This window comes from Equus caballus, chromosome 2 (assembly GCF_041296265.1).
Source record: "Equus caballus isolate H_3958 breed thoroughbred chromosome 2, TB-T2T, whole genome shotgun sequence".
Lineage (NCBI taxonomy): Eukaryota > Metazoa > Chordata > Mammalia > Perissodactyla > Equidae > Equus > Equus caballus.
The window spans coordinates 65,726,058-65,742,308 of NC_091685.1; the positions used below are offsets into that span (position 1 = coordinate 65,726,058).

Here is a 16,251-nt window from a genome sequence, read left to right on the forward strand (position 1 = left end):
CTCTGTTGTCTTTAGCTTGAAATAATCCGCATATCAGAGTGGCATATCAGAGGGTGGCCTGCCTTGAACCCCATCACATTCATCCATTGATGGGCCTTTAGATTGTTTCTGCGTCTTGGCTATTGCAAATAATGCTGCAATGACCACAGGGTGCAAATACCTTTACACATTGGCGTTTTCGTATTCTTTGGACAAATACCCAGAAATGGACTAGCTGGATTAAATGGTAGTCCTATTGCTAATTTTTTGAGGACTCTCCATATTGTTCTCTATAGTGACTGCCAGAACATACAATAGAGAAAGGACAGTCTCTCCAATAAATGGTGTTGGGAAAACTGCACAGCCACATGCAAAAGAATGAAAGTAGACTGTTACTTGCCACCATACACAAAAATTAACTCAAAATGGATTAAAGACTTGAATGTAAAACCTGAAACCATAAAAATTCTAGAAGAAAACTTACGCAATATGCTCTTTGACATCGGTCTTAGCAGCATCTTTTTGAATAACCTTTCTCACCAGGCAAGGGAAACAAAAAAATAAACAAATTAGACTACATCAAACTAAAAAGCCTCTGCACAGTGCAGGAAACCATCAACAAAATAAAAAGACAACCTATCAATTGAGAGACAATATTTGCAAATCATATATCTGATATGGGGTTAATATCCGAAATATATAAAGAACTCATACAAATCTTTTCTAACAAGCTCCCAGGTGATACTGACTCTGCTGGTCGGTGGCCTTGGAGGTCATGAAGTGACTCCTGGAGGTCTCTGCATATCAGATCTCCTAACTCTCGGTCTGGGCTATGTCCTCAGCCAATTTTTCCAGCTTTCTCTTCCGCGTGCCGCATTGTTTCCCACGTCCATTGCGGCGCCGCTGAACGCCAGCATGAGCCGGTTCTCTGGAGGTCCAGAGGGGCCGACTTCCTTTTAGTGGAGGCCCTTGCAGAGCAGCCCTCAGTGCTGAGCGCACGCGAAGATGGGCAGCTGGCACCGCCGCAGCCGGGACGCTGCGCGCCAGGGACTCTAACGCGCCGCTCCGGGTCCCCGGTTCTCCACCCCGTCGGCCCCAGGCACAGGCCGGCGAGAGGGGTGCGCTCTGCCCTGGACGCGGCCCAGGCCCGCGGGGAGAGGGTTGCCATGGCAACCGGCGCCCTCCCCCCTCCGGTGACCTGGTGCTGACGCCTGGCCGGCCCCGGCCAAAGAAGGGGATTGGTGCGTCAAGGGGCGGGTTTGGGGCTGGAGAGGATAAGAGCCCCGCGCGTCCGGCACCATCTGGGTTTCGGCTCAACGCGCTCCGGCTCCCGCCACGTGCTCCTCCGGCTCGGCGCCGCAGCGCAGCATCTCTGGGCGGCTGCGTCGGAAGGTAAGTGCGGAGGTGGATGGACGTTCCCCCGGCGGCTGTCCTGGGGAGCTGAGCCCCCTTTGGGAACGGAGGCCGACCCCGCGGGGACCCTGGCCGGATCAGTGTGACCCCGGCCTGGCACCGCTGATTCTGCGCTCTCAGGTCCCCAGTAGTCACCGCGGAGCTGGGAGGTCAGCGCGGGGACCGGAGGAGGGCCGGGGCGCTGCTGGGGTCGGCAGGACCCGACACCGGGCCCGGTTACTTTTCGGAAGGGCGTCCTCCCCACCCCTCTCCGATAGGGAGATAGGGAGTAGGGATAGGCGCGGCTGTTCTTATAAAACCCGTTTATCCAGTCATTTCCCGCCGAGGGTGAGACCTCACACTCTTTCCACAAGGAGCCAGGCTGAGGCTGGAGACCCCTGTGCAGCTCGAGTCGCCCGCGTCTCTTGGGTTTCCTCTCCTGGGCTAGTGTGCACCAGAGGAAGGAAGGGGATGCCCGCTCCGCAGAGCCAGACCTCCCTCTGAGACCCTCTGTAGCTCACGCTTAGGGCGCCAGAATTTTTTTCCCTCCACCCATTCAGACTTTTGGATCATCTCCACGTTAAGTCTAGACTTTCCCGGCTAGTTGAAGGAGTCTTTACATTGAGCAGCTTGCTAAGCACTTCTCACAGATTGCTTTAGTTAAATCCTCTCGACAGTCTAATGTGATGGTCCTATCATCGTCTCCTTTGTAAGCATGAGAAAACTTGAGGTTTGGCAAGGTAGTGTATGCCGGCTCACACAGCGAGGGATTGGTGGTGTCTGGCCTTGCACCCCTCCCCTCCAGGCTCGTCCAGTGCTCTCCTCCTGGGGAGGGTCGAGGAAGGGCGGCCGCGCTGGAGGAGAGGGAGCCGGAGAGGTGCCCCCTGCGCGACCACGGGCGTGTTTCCTATTGGTCTTCTCCCTTAGGTACCTGATCATGTCACCTTTCTTGAGGGAGAAGAGTGGAGGTGGTGGAAGGAGGGTTTGAGATCGACGGACCTGGTTTCCTCCCCCCTTTTCTTCGTAATTAGTCTCTGCCTGACCTTGGGCGGGTCAATTCATCCTGCAAACGGGAGAGAAGATCCCAGCTTCAGGATTACTGTGAGGGTTAAATAAGCGTTCAGGAGAGCAGGTGCTTGTCAACGCTCGGTAGTTATGAGGTGCCTGATTTTTCCCTGGATCGTTACTATTAAGAGGACACATTTATTATTATATTTTAATGAACTGGAGGATTTAAAGCTGACTGCCTTTCAAATGTGTCTTAGAAGCTCTCTTGGTCCTTAAGGCAGAATAAGAGGTGGGAGACCCAGGGGCAAGTGAAGGTGGGTGTGGTCGGCAGTGTCCTTTAGCAGTGGGAGAGGGTGCCAGGCCCAGGAAGTTGTCAACAGCAATGGCTGAGCTTTTGTGAAAGCGTTTCATTGAGCGCAGAGCAAAAAACCCACTCTGAGGGGTGAGGAACGAAGGTTTGGGGCAGCAGGGACACTGGAGACCCTGAGACTGGAAGGAAAGGTGAAGGCAGTAAGAGAACAGTAGGCTTCAGCAGGTCTATAAGCAGAGGGAAAAGAACCACTTAGGGGGTTCATTGGCACAAGGGTTAGCGGTTTGGACGGAACTGGGGTTCAGTAGGCACCAAATTGAATGGAAAGGTGTCTGGGGGCAGCATGGATCTCCATTGGGAGAATCCTAGATTCCAGCTCCTCAGCAATATATGGATGCACAGACCATTTCTCGGAGCAAGATAGATATTTTTTTAATTTTAAATTGTGGTTTCAATCACATAACATAAAATTGACCATTTTTAAGTGTATAGTTCAGCAGTGGTAAGTATATCCACAGTGTCGTACAACAGATCTCTAGAACTTTTTCATCTTGCAAAACTGAAACTCTGTGGCTCTTAAACAAACACTAACATCGCCTACCCTTTCTCCTACCCCTTGGCAACTACCTTTCTACTTCCTGTTTCTATGATTTTGATATGTTTACATAACTCATATAACTCATGAATGGAATCATACTGTATTTGGCCTTTTGTGACTGGCATATTTCACTTGCATATTGTCCATGAGGTTCATCCTTGTTGTACCCTGTGACAGGATCTCCTTTTTCAAGGCTGAATAATAGTCCATTGTACATATAGCAAATTTTAAAATCTGTTCATCTGTTGGGCTCTGGATATTTTTAACTTCATGCTTAATATGCCTGAGACATTATTTCATACATCCTTATTTACTATCTCCAAGGCTGAGAATGGTTACAGCTGGAAATTTGGGGAGATGGGAAGACAGCAAGAACATTAAGGGAAATTGATGGTGTATTCTCAGGAGAAAGGCCTGTTTTGTTGGTCTTCAAATTGGAATTGCTTCTAGTATTCCTGAAATAGAATTATCTACCTTCAGAGCAATCATGATTGAATTAAGTTTTTTCCCCCAAGAAACTCAAGTAATTTTTTCTGAGAACAGGGGCCCTCTTTTTGTTGTGGTGTGGGCAACCCTCTGACATGTCTTGGTTTCTCCTTCCTGTCTGCCTGTTCGACGCCATGTTTGGTGAGTACTGAGATGTATGGGGCGCTGCTAGGAGCTGCTCAGTGGACCTCACAGCTTTGTGGGAGATGCAGTCATATTGTCTCCTGGGACCTAAACCTACACGACCAAAACCCAGCTCATTCGTCTTCTCACCTGACCTCTTCCCCCGGAAGACCATTCTTGCAGTAGCCCAAGTGAGAGATCTCGGTATTGTTCTCCTGAGCCCTTTACCATCCCCCCACAGCCAAACAATCTCTAAAGCCAGCTGAGCTCTGGGTCTGTCTCTTTATCACCCCCACCCACTTCATGAAGCCCCTGCTGCCTCAGAGCTCTGCTGTGGTTAATGCAGATAAGATAACGCCGGCAGGTGGCAGAGGTTGTATCATAACCACCTAGAGAGGCCTGGGTTGGGGAGGTGCTCGGTTATTTATGGAGGAAAGTCTGCTGACCTGTTGCTTTTTCATGCCATGTAGTTAAAGGAAACAAGGGGCTTGGGAGGGAAAGTCAATGGCCTCTCATCCGACCTTTAAGAAGGAGGACTAAGAATCTTCTTTGACGGTTTCCCTATATAAATTTACACTGGCTTGGCAAAGCAAGTGTTACTTTAGAACAGCTGTTCTCAAAGTGTGATCTGGGGAACCCTTGGGTTCCCCTGAGCCCTTTTTGAGGGTCCGTGAGGTCAAAACAATTTTTAAATAATACGAAGATACTATTTGCCCTTTTCATTTTTTCTCTCACAAGTGTCTGGTGGAGTTTTCCAGAGGCTACATGACTTACGATGAGCTTTTCCTCCGATGGCTAGTGAAATGTGTGCTTGTGTATTCTTGTGTTTCTGGAATCTTCTAAGAGTTGTAGGCTTAGAGTATAAATATGTGCCTTTTCAGAGATGAGCTCAGTTTGTTCTTAGTACTTCTGTGCACTTACTAGCCCCCTTCGGTTATATCTGTTATCATCTCTGTGACCTCATTTTCTTTTAATAAATCATTACTTTGAAATCCCAAAGTTGTTCTTCTGCTGTTATGGAAAAACAACAAAAAGTAAGTATACTTTGTAGTCTTGATTTGAAAACTTTCCTAAATTTTTAAATAGTATAAAAATTCTTTCCAATGTAATGTTTTATTGTAAAATAAAAGGATATTAATTTTTATATTTTTTATATTTAGGGATAGATTATAATTTTAAAAGGGGGATGTTAGAAGACTTGATTTTTTTTTACTGAAAGCTACACCATACGTGTTTATAAATGCTGAAAAAAATGAATTGACATATCAGAGTTCCCTGACTCATGGAAATGTTAAAAAAGAAACAGCAGGCCCCAAATGGAGTCACTTGGGCTAAGCCCCATGTCAGCACACCTAACCCAACTGCATTTTCAGCCTCTCCCAGGAATGTGGCCTTTAACCAGTCAGTCTGGAATTACCTGGTCAGCCCCAAAGGGGTCATCTGCGTGATGGACCACCGCCTTTCCCCAAAGAAGGGCGACCTTGCCCGAAACAATCCACTCTTTGCTAGAATCTTCCTTTTTTCTCCCCATTCTGCCTATAAAAGTCTTCCGTTTTGTACAGCTCCTCAGAGCCCCTTTCTGTTGGCTGTATGGGATGCTGCCCCATTCATGAATCATTGAATAAAGCCAATTAGATCTTCAAATTTTCTCGGTTGAATTTTGTTTTTTAACAGAAGAGAGGAATTTATTCCAAAGAAACGGGCAAAACTAAGTAAAACCTAAAAATATGAAAGCTTTCTTCAGCTTTACAGATGTTAGAAATTTCTCTTATGTGTCTTATGCTACAGAAGTTTTTTGAATAATATTATGGGACCAGAGGCATTATTCTGGGACCAACCATTTAGAGTCATTTCAGAAAAATGAAGTGAATGTCTTAAATGAAGATATGATGAACTCTTTAAAAGCCAAAAATTATTTGTTCCAGCTTTTCAAACCAAAAATGGACGAGCTATTGAAGCATCTAACAGGATAAGTTATCAAACTGCAGTGGCTGGAGAAACACACAATAGAGCTTTTTCAGATGAAAAAGCATTGGAAGAAATCATGGCACTGCCACCTTCTAATAATACAGAAAGTTGTCAAATTAAACATTTAGCTGCAAATATGAAGACTGAGTTAGTATCTTAGCAGTAGAAGTGTACTTTTTTTGGGGGGGGGGGGTGGGCAAGGAAGATTCACCCTGAGCTAACATCCGTTGCAGTCTTCCTCTTTTTTTGCTTGAGGAAAATTAGCCCTGAGCTAACATCGGTGCCAGTCTTCTGCTATTTTGTATGTGGGTCACTGCCACAACATGGCTGATGAGTAGAGCAGGTCCGTGCCCAGGATCCAAACCCACGAACCTGGGCTGCCTAAGCGGGCAGCCCCTGGAGAATTTTGTTTTGTTTTTGTCTGTGCATTGTTAATCAAAGCAATCCTGTAATGGGGACAATAGTGCTGTTTGGTGGTTAAGAACTGGGGTCAGGGCTGGTCCAGTAGCCTATTGGTTAAGTTTGTGCCCTCTGCTTCGGCATCCTGGGGTTCACGGGCTCGGATCCTGGGCACAGACCTAAACACTGCTCCTCAAGCTGTGGCAGCACCCCACATATAAAATAGAGGGAGACAGGTACAGATATTAGCTCAGGGACAATATTCCTCAACAAGAAAAAAAGAAAGAACTGGGTTCAGAGGGGTGGTGGCCATGGTTAAGTTTGGTAGTACTCACTGGCCTGTGGCATGTGGTGAGCGTCAAATGTTAGCTGTTAATAGTAGTGACATAAGAAGAACCAACTCAGTTATGAACTGTCAACACTGTTACACTAAAACGCTTTAATTCAATTAAGAATTTGTGTCCCCTTCGTGCCTTCCCCTTTTGGGGGAAGAGAAGATGAGCTGTATCTATTTCCTGTCTTCAGGGTTTGCCTTTTCCCTGACTCCAGTCCCATCAACCTTTAACAGAAAAAGTTATTTTTTCAACAGTGCCCATCTATTATTTTGCTTTTGGGAATTGAGAATTGTCTATGAGTTTCAGATATTCTGGTAAATCTCGCTGCTTCTTGGCTTCCTCACCATCTCCCTGAACTTGCTGAAATAAGTGACTTTGAGAATCAGAGTTCATACCTGGTCTCAGGTGTCGACAATGACTGCAAGGATGATTTCCCCATAGTTCCTCTGAGGGATACTTGACGAAAAGCTCGGGGCTTTCCTGTAACGTAGCCCACCCTGGACGCCCCCTTCCAGTCCTAACCCTGAACCCGAAGCCAGAGATGCGCCAGCCCAGGGCTCTCTTCTGCTTGTTGGGGAAAGTTAGCCAGGATACGGGGCCTCCGGAGCTTTGTAGGGCTGTGCCTGATGCTGTGGACCTGGTGGGCCAAGCCACTGACCCAACAGAGGCCATGGGGGCTCCACCCACCTTATTTCTATGTCCTAAAGAACAAAACTGCCATGGCTCATCAAACAGTGTTAAAGCATATATTTTCCGAAAATTGTCTTTTCCTTAATCTGGACTTTAGGGATTGTAGGAAAGTTCCTGCACCTCTGGCATTTTAACTTAGAATTACTATTATCTGCTCAAGGCACTGAGTTGAGTATGACAGGCGAAGTGCAGATCTTAAACTGGAGAGGTCTTCAACTGTGGCGTACCTTTTCTCCTTTGATGATGCAAAATATAAGATGGTTGAGATCTGATTATCTCTTTGTGAGGGAGTGGGGCACCAGAGTCTGAAGGTTCATCCGCCAGTTCTGTTGGAAATTTAACAACTGACGAAGGTGGAAGCTACGAGCTGTGTGCAGTCGATAGGCCTGACTTTAGATGGCGGGATGTTTGCTGTTAGAACCAGCAGAGCAAGCTGGGCAGCTCTGATTGACTGTTGCGACATGCTTGCCTGGGTCTTAGGGATGGAATGGGGAAAATGGAGGCCCTGCGTGTGTGTCCAGTTTCAAGCCATATGCAATTGGACCATCTTGACCTCTTGAGGCCAGAACTGATTTCATGGTCTGTCAGCCAGTAAGGAAGGAAGAGGGGCGAGGCGAAAACAAAATATACGTGATCTGGGAAGAAAGGAGAAATGACTTTTCTAAATGATCCTTGCTAAAGAGATGGCAATAAAACAAATTAGTCACAGCTTACTAAATATTGCTGGGGGGCCCTTTTTTCTAGTCTGGTTCATTCTAAACATCTGAGTGTTAACACAAGATTTACAGGGCACTACGTTATTTAACCTGGGACCTGTTGGTGCCCTCCGATGGTGCGTGGACAGATTGATGACAGTTGTAAAGATGTGCAGTCTTCGCGAGCATCTGTTGATGTGGTGTTTCTGGCTCTGTATGCAGTGACCTTCGCTGTGACGTTAGATCTGGTTGATGTCAACACTGTGCGAATCCGACCCTAAATCTCCCTCTGACCTTTGTTCGCCTGCACGTTGCATGAGCGACATTTGATCTGCTTTCACAGGGCCCGGCCCAGCCCGCCGTAGCTGCCTATCCATGCACTCAGCAGTCACTTGTTCAGTTCATGAATCCAAAACATGGCTTTGCTCATGAGCTACCAATCTTAGTGTTACTTTTGGTTAGAGAGTGTATGGTTTGGGGGATTGGGAGAATAAAAGATTACATAATGAACACTGCTCCTCTTTTATTACAGGGAATTTGAGGAGAAAATGCCGGCTGTTAGGATGCTGCAGCACGTCGTGGGCCAGCTGCTGCTGGGCCCAGCCTGTGGCTGTCGGACGTCTGCCCTGCCCGCCCGGTCTCTGGGCGCCTCCCCTTGGCAAATTCCAGCCAATGCCAACTTCCACTCTGCCTCTTTCTCTGAAACAGACCGGCCACGCGTCTTAATTACAGGTTGGGTTTTTTCCTTTTTTCCACGTTTAGGGCTTGATTATTTTCGTTTCTGTGCAGCCTCTGTGTGGTTGTGTATCTTTTTGGAATGTCTAACATGACACCAGCTAACATTTATTAATCAGAAACTACCTTTTCCACTATTGGCTTCCTCCAGAATATTGCAAGTCCCAAATCCTTATTTCGTCACTTTTGCTAGCACTTGGTTTCCCTGACATAATTTTTTGTCATCTGAAGGGAGGACCTAGGAACGTGGGGGCCAAAAAGCCTCCATGGAACTCAGTTGGCCTTCCCTGTTAGGGCCGCCGGGGAGCGAAGGCTCGTGGAGAGGGTGTGCAGGGATGAGAGCTTGGATTCTGGAACCAGACACATCTTTTCTTGGCCAAACTCCTCAACCTGACTCGGTGTCGTTCATCACAAGCAGTTATTGCATGTTGGTGTGTTGGAGGCAGAGAAGATGCATTGGGGCCTGCCCCGACGAGTTCATCGCCATCATCTCGTGTTGGTGTCGAGCTCATTGTCCCCAGACTTGCTCCCTCATCCTTCTCACCTTGTGTACACCCCGCACCTGATTCTGTACCCTCCTCTCTGCAAACTTCTTTGTTCCTCTGCATGTACTTCGAGCCAACCCAAGCCATCTGTGATTTGATTGACACGTTTTATTTACTTCTTCTTCTTGCCAGGTTTTCTTCCCTTGGTTTCCCGTCGGCATCCTCCTTCCATTCCTGACAGTTTGTGTGTGTGTACCTTTCTTTCACTGCCTCCTCCTCTTCTCCTGCTAGAAGTGGGTTTCAAGTGTGGTTGGTTTCCCTCTGCACTTTCTCCCCGATCACGCAGCTCGTTGTCTGTGTGTGGTTTTATTCCCCCCAACCTCCACTCATGAAGCATCTTCCAGGGCCCAATGTTAGAATCTCAGTGGGCATGGTTTTAGTCCCATGTTAACAGATGCTTACAGGAAATCCCACTTTCTGTATCTTCCTACCTCATTAATTTCCCCAAATGAAATTTATGGTTGCATTCCCCCAAGTATGCTCCCAGCCCCCCAGCTCTCCCATTTCTATCAATGGCTTTTTTTTTTTTTTTGGTGGGGAAGATTGTCCCCAAGCTAACATCTGTGCCAGTCTTCCTCCACTTTGTATATGGGTCGCTGCCACAGTGTGGCTTGATGAGCAGTGTGTGGGTCCACACACAGGATCCAAACCTGCGACCCTGGGCTGCCAAAGCAGAGCATATGAATTTAACCACCATGCCACCAGGCCGGCCCCTATCAATAGCATTTTTTAGCCTCCAAATCAGGAAGCTCTAATGTTCGTTTTAAATTTTCTTAGTGGCTCCTTATCGATTCAGTTATCAGCCCTTTTCTCAGATGGATTCTTGGTTTGTCCCTCCTCTTTCTCCTTTCATATCCCATTCCAGTTCTAATGGAGGATGGAGTTCTGGATGATCCCACCAGAGGTTGATATCAAACTATTACATTTGGCTTTGGGTGTTTTGGCAGCTCCAGAGCCTATCATATAACGGAGGCAGAGCTGAGAGTGAATTCCTGGCCCAAGGAGTCAGGAGGTTGTCCAGCTTTCTTGTGATTTTTCTCTCCCTCCTCCCTTGCATCCCCTCAGCCACTCCATGCTGGAGAGAGCGCTGTCTCTGAAATTAGTGTCACCTGCATTGATCTCTATCCTGGCTCGGAGGAGGTAATTCAGTTCCATCAGGCTGACCTGGGGCTTTCCCTAATTAGCTCAGACTGTCAATATGGTCTTATTCCATTATTACATTCTGGGAATAATTGAGTTGGTTAGATTTGGATTAAAGTTTCCCTTTTTCCTTCTTCATCTAGGGGGTCTTGGCCAGCTTGGAGTGGGACTTGCCAACTTTTTGAGGTAAGAGCGCTAAAAGTTGAAATATAAAATCTGAATTCTTCAGATTGTGAAGCTTGCCTTTGGCACCATTTATACCATTTAATGTTTTCTCTCCCCTCTTGCCCCTTACGATTTTTAAGATATTGTATCTAAGTGTCTGTCTAGAATACATTTCATTTGCCTCTTAATAGCATAGACATTGTCGCAGCTCTTTGACTCAGCATCTCCCACACGGGCCCTTCGCCCTCTCTCTTTTCTAAGTTACGTGAAAGAAAACACGTCACTCCAAATGACTCACTCGAGTTTTTAGATGTTTGGGGGCAGAGGGAAGTACAGCTAGAAACTGAAAGGCAACAGTGTGGGATTTGGAGAGAGCAGGATAAAAGGATAAGAAGAGAGAAGAGAAGAATGAGGAGGGAGATGTAAAAACATAAGGGTCCTGGGAAGAAATTGGTGATAAATATGGGGATGCTAGTGGGTGGAAGAGAAACAGAAGGTGGGGCCGTGAGTAGCAAGCGGGAGGCCTGAGAATAGTGTGTGTGTTTGGGAAGAAGAGAGAGGAAAGGTGTGAAAAAGAGGGATTCAGAGGCTGACGGGAAATTACAGTTTGTATTTGAAAGGGTATTTTCACACATTTTCTATCCTAGATGTACCAACTCCTGTGTTTTGATTTTCCCTTTAGAAAACGATTTGGGAAGGACAATGTGATTTTGTCCGACATAAGGAAACCCCCCGATCACATCTTTCAGAGTGGTAAGAGAGCGATATGACTTCTTGTATTTTTATCTTTAACTTTCAAAGTGTAATTGGAGAGGCAGCTCATGGAATCAATATGTGCGACAGCTCATCACCAGGCTTGTGAATTACAGGAAGGAGTTATTGAGGCACCGTTGTGTCACTTAGAGATATTTCATATTTTGGTCCTCGGTAGTTCTGCAGAATGTCTGCAGTAATGCTGCTGCTTGTTCTGATGTCACGAGAACAGGCGAGTTCTTCTGAACTTAAAGTTTTGGAATAATGTCCTTGAACATTATTTGGAGTAGTCTCTTTGGGATAAAACCTTTGATTCCGGTATTTTGGAGTTTTTAGTTCACTTGTTGGCTTGCTCCAAATGAAAATCAAGTTTTGTGGAGGAAAAGGTGCTTTAAAAATTTGGAGAAATTAATCCTCATATTTCAGTGCAGACTTGCACTTAAACTGTTGTGCACACGCACACACACACACACACAAATCTCCAACTCCTCTAGTCGAGTTTCTTTCTACCTCAAAAACGTTTTTATAATGTCTCCTGGGCCTTCCTGCCTTCAGTGTTAGCCTTTTGCTGCTCACTGTGGGGAAGAGCAGTACTTTGCTCTAAGAGGGAAAATTGGCATCGAGCAACGTCGGCTCTACCTCCAGCCTAGCCGAGTGTGATGAACTCATGTTTTGTGGTTCTTCTATACCAAGCTGTGGGGCTTTTTTAAAAACCCACTTCTCTATTCCTTTTAAAATATGCAACTTTTAAGCAGAGTGAAATCACTGGGTGCATGTAGTGACATTAACAGCATCGACCCTGCAGGCAGCTGCCTGGTTGTGACCCCACTTCTTCCACTGTTCTCTGTTTGATCCTGGCAGCTTACTTAACCTCTCTGTGCAGTAAAATGTCTCTGCCTCCAAGGCTGTATGAGAGCTAAATATACAGCTAGCCCAGAGGACAGTGCCTGGCAAGTGTAAGTCCTATATAGGCATCAGCTGTGGGGGTGGTTGGGGTTTGTTATTCTTCCATAAGAAAAATGCTGCATAGTGTCCAAATGGTTTAGTTTCCAAGTTGATATGATGGAATTCACAAGTCACTTGGGGACAGGGGAAGGTCCCTTTAGCATTTCACTGCTCGAACACTTTCACTTCTGTGCTTTCACCGTGTTTCTCGCAGGCCCGTGTATTTATTCGGACATTCTGGATTACAAGAATCTCCGGGAGATTGTGGTGAACAACGGCATCACCTGGCTGTTTCATTACAGCGCTTTGCTCAGTGCGGTTGGGGAAGCGAACGTTTCCTTGGCCAAAGCCGTAAACATCACTGGTGGGTCTCTGGATCTTGCCCAGAATGCTCTGTGCGCCAGTTTTTCCAGTAAGAGACTTTTCGGGTTGTGATGAGGTCTGTTTGTTTCAGGATTGCACAATGTTCTAGACGTTGCAGTGGAACACGGTTTGCGACTGTTTGTGCCCAGCACGATCGGAGCCTTTGGACCTACTTCTCCCCGGGACCCAACCCCTGATCTCTGCGTCCAGAGGCCCAGGACTATCTACGGGGTGTCCAAGGTCCACGCAGAGCTCATGGGAGAAGTAAGCATTGCTTGGCAAGCTGACTCACTGTTTCCTTTTCTGGTCTTTCTTCGTCAAACACCTGCTGATTCATCCTAGGAGGGGACTTTCCCCTTCACCTCATTCCAGCCCCCAAAATGCTCATAAACTTGTTGTTTGCCCTGTGGCAGGACCGGTAACTCCAGAAGAACTCCTCAGCCATATGATAACACTCAACACTTCCTGAGGCCCCCCAAATGGCACCCCCTCCTTCATTTGCTGCCCATCTTATTTGTACTGGCCCTTTCTTTCACACTCCCAATATTGGGAGCTATCGGAGGGAATTTTAAAATTTCTTATTATGGGAAACGTCGAATGACTTTTTGGTTTGCGTTTTTTGATGCTCTTTGTCTTTATAGTGCTGGCATGTTTTAGCTGCTGTCTGATCCTTCCAGCTGATGCATCATATCACAGTCGTTGCTCTCTCATCTCCCTCCATCCTCCCCTTACTCTCTCCGGTGCTGCACTGGAGGATCGTGCTCCTGGACAATTGTTTGGGACAACGAGCAGTGACTCCCTTCCAAAGAAATGTTGGAAATGCTACTGTGGGCTGATTATTTACCGTGTTAATGTATCCCCAGAATGATGATTCTTTGAAGAGCAAAACTTAAGGATTATTTATTCAAGAAAAATGAGTGACTTAGAAATTCTAGCATCTTCATTTCCTTTAGGAATATTTTAATCTAATTGCATGGAATGATATCTCCAAAAAAAGCTGTTATTTCTTGGCACTGCTCTGATTTAAAAGATGCTTTTTAAAGTAAGTTTTCTTTTTCCGTAGTATTATCATTACCGGTATGGGTTAGATTTCCGATGCCTGAGGTATCCTGGAATCATTTCAGCTGACTCCCAACCTGGAGGAGGAACAACTGGTGAGTGTTTCTGGATGCAGAAGCACACAGGAGACTCCAGCTGCCCCCTGTTAAGCCAGACAGTAAAGAGATTTTCAAAATGTGAAACATGCCATTCTTCTCACTAAGTTTTCTTTTGTATGGAAAATATGTTCTTTTTCATATAAAATATCATGCATACAAATATGTGATGGATTTATTATCATCATCTTAAAACGCAGTAACATTTTTTAAAATTCTCAGTTTCTGATATAGTAAATATTGACACAACTGACACGAGTAGAACCCCTCCGGGGTCCTCAGTGTTGTTTAAGAGCATACAGAGGTTCTCAGACCAAGGCGTTTGAGAACCGCTGCCTTCATCCAAGAGGCTCGTTCATCATTTTGCGATAAGAAGACTCACAGGCAGGATTCTCTTTCAGACTATGCAGTCCAGATTTTCCACGATGCTGTAAAGAATGGCAAATTTGAGTGCAACCTGAAACCCAGCACGAGGCTCCCGATGATGTACATTGATGACTGCCTCAGGGCCACCCTGGAGGTCATGGAGGCCCCAGCAGAGTCCCTCTCCATGAGGACCTACAACATCAACGCCATGAGCTTCACCCCAGAGGAGCTGGCCCAGGAGGTTCACAAGCACATACCAGAATTCCAGATCACATACAACGTGGATTCTGCTCGACAGGCCATAGGTTGGTACATGGTTGCAAATCCCCTCAAAATGAAAATTAAGCTTCAGTCTGCACTGTGAGTGTCCTGAGGACCTAAACCATGGAAGATAAGGAGAGCGCAGCGCCTTCCCGAGGGTCCTGGCACGTTCTGGCAAAGGAGCTGTAGTGGAGCCAAAGCCAGCAGAGGCTGCAACTTTGGGAAATGAAATCTAAAGTGGGTGGAATAGTTCCATTCCAAATAAACAGGTTGTCAGCATTTCACCATTTTACAGTTTAACGTAAAACAAACAGAATGTGAAAACAATTCTGGGTTTTCAAATGCCGTGACTGTGCCTGCCGCTCTGTGGCCCTGAGCACCATCTGGGTAGAAGATCCCTACCCTAGAAGTTTGCATGAGATTTTAATAGTATGTGACAATTCAGAGTGCCTGATGGTAGACATGTAATAGTCTTCTAATCTAAGAGGGTGTGTGCACGTAATAGCTGCTCTGGTCTGCTCAGAGGGACAATTCCAAGAGGGACTTTCTTTTGTGGTACCTTGTATGATGGACCTTATATAAAATCTTCTGGACCTTTTTGCAAATCTAGAACCTGACTAACTTAGGCTACTCTTCCGTATCTTTTCCTAGCGGATGGCTGGCCAGTGAGCCTTGATGACAGCAATGCTCGGAAGGACTGGAAGTGGAAACATGATTTTGATCTTCCAGAGCTGGTGACGACAATGTTGAACTTCCATGGTTCTGATACCAGAATTGCCCAAGCGAACTGAAGGAACCAGAGGAAGAGCTCGTGTATCCTGGACAGCTGTCAAGGGAAAAGCATAACGACCCCGAGGGTTTATACCCCAAGAAGTCTCAGTTATCTGGGCTTGAAGGACTAATTGGACTAAATTTTTGCAGCCATATTGAACTGCCACATGGAGAATTGAGTTGGCTTTAGCATTTTCAAAATGCTGTAGGCACGGTGGTAGGAATTCTAAATCTTTGCTGTTTGCCTAAACTTGTCTAAACACATGCATCACAGAATGAAGACTTAAGTCATAATAGTTTTCATTTCCTTAATTAAGATGAAGGCACCATTTCTGGGAAGGTGAAAGTATGTGACGTTTGTATGTAATTAAAATTAGTTTAAATAACACCCTTAAGACTCGGTTATTCTCTTGACTAGAGACCAAAGATTACGTTTTGAAGACTATCAAAGATGATCTCCTAGGAGCTGGCCCCGTGGTCAAGTGGTTGGGTTCACGTGCTCCGCTGTAGGTGGCCCAATGTTTCGTTGGTTCGCATCCTGGGCGCGGACATGGCACTGCTCATCAAACCACGCTGAGGCAGCATCCCACATGCCACAACTAGAAGGACCCACAACGAAAAATATACAACTATGTACCGGGGGGCTTTGGGGAGAAGAAGGAAAAAAATAAAATCTTTAAAAAAAAAAAAGATGATCTCCTAATTTAAAAGTATTTTTTACTGTCCCATCAGAACATAGAAAATGCTTGATATGGGGGGGGGGAGGGGGTGCCAGCCCAGTGGCGCAGCCGGTAAGTGCACACGTTCTGCCTCTTGGAGGCCCTGGGTTCACTGGTTTGGATCCCGGGTGCGGACACGGCACCGCTTGGCACGCCATGCTGTAGTAGGCGTCCCATGTATAAAGTAGAGGAAGATGGGCATGATGTTAGCTCAGGGCCAGGCTTCCTCAGCAAAAAGAGGAGGACTGGCAGTAGTTAGCTCAGGGCTAATCTTCCTCAAAAAAAATAAATAAAAAATAAATTAAAAAAAAAGAAAATGCTTGATATAGTAATCCCGTGATCATAATGTTC

At 46.2% G+C, this 16,251-nt stretch overlaps 1 protein-coding gene across 1 annotated transcript; it reads left to right on the forward strand.

Moving 5' to 3' along the window:
- Window positions 1-942: 942 nt before the first annotated feature.
- Window positions 943-15,569, forward strand: TDH (L-threonine dehydrogenase). The gene is made up of 9 exons (XM_001915402.6): window positions 943-1,371; window positions 8,516-8,715; window positions 10,547-10,589; window positions 11,251-11,321; window positions 12,481-12,630; window positions 12,721-12,893; window positions 13,693-13,783; window positions 14,185-14,454; window positions 15,062-15,569. Exons 2-9 carry the CDS (start codon window positions 8,532-8,534, stop codon window positions 15,199-15,201), a joined length of 1,122 nt encoding a protein of 373 aa, XP_001915437.1. The 5' UTR covers window positions 943-1,371; window positions 8,516-8,531; the 3' UTR covers window positions 15,202-15,569.
- Window positions 15,570-16,251: the final 682 nt, after the last annotated feature.

What these genes read in the sequence shown, in the direction of transcription:
- TDH (XM_001915402.6), top strand. Translation starts at nt 8,532, where the DNA reads ATGCCGGCTGTTAGGATGCTGCAGCACGTCGTGGGCCAGCTGCTGCTG. An exon ending in ACGCAGAGCTCATGGGAGAA is followed by an intron (nt 12,894 to 13,692) that starts GTAAGCATTGCT and finishes CTTTTTCCGTAG; the next exon opens with TATTATCATTACCGGTATGG. An exon ending in ACCTGGAGGAGGAACAACTG is followed by an intron (nt 13,784 to 14,184) that starts GTGAGTGTTTCT and finishes ATTCTCTTTCAG; the next exon opens with ACTATGCAGTCCAGATTTTC.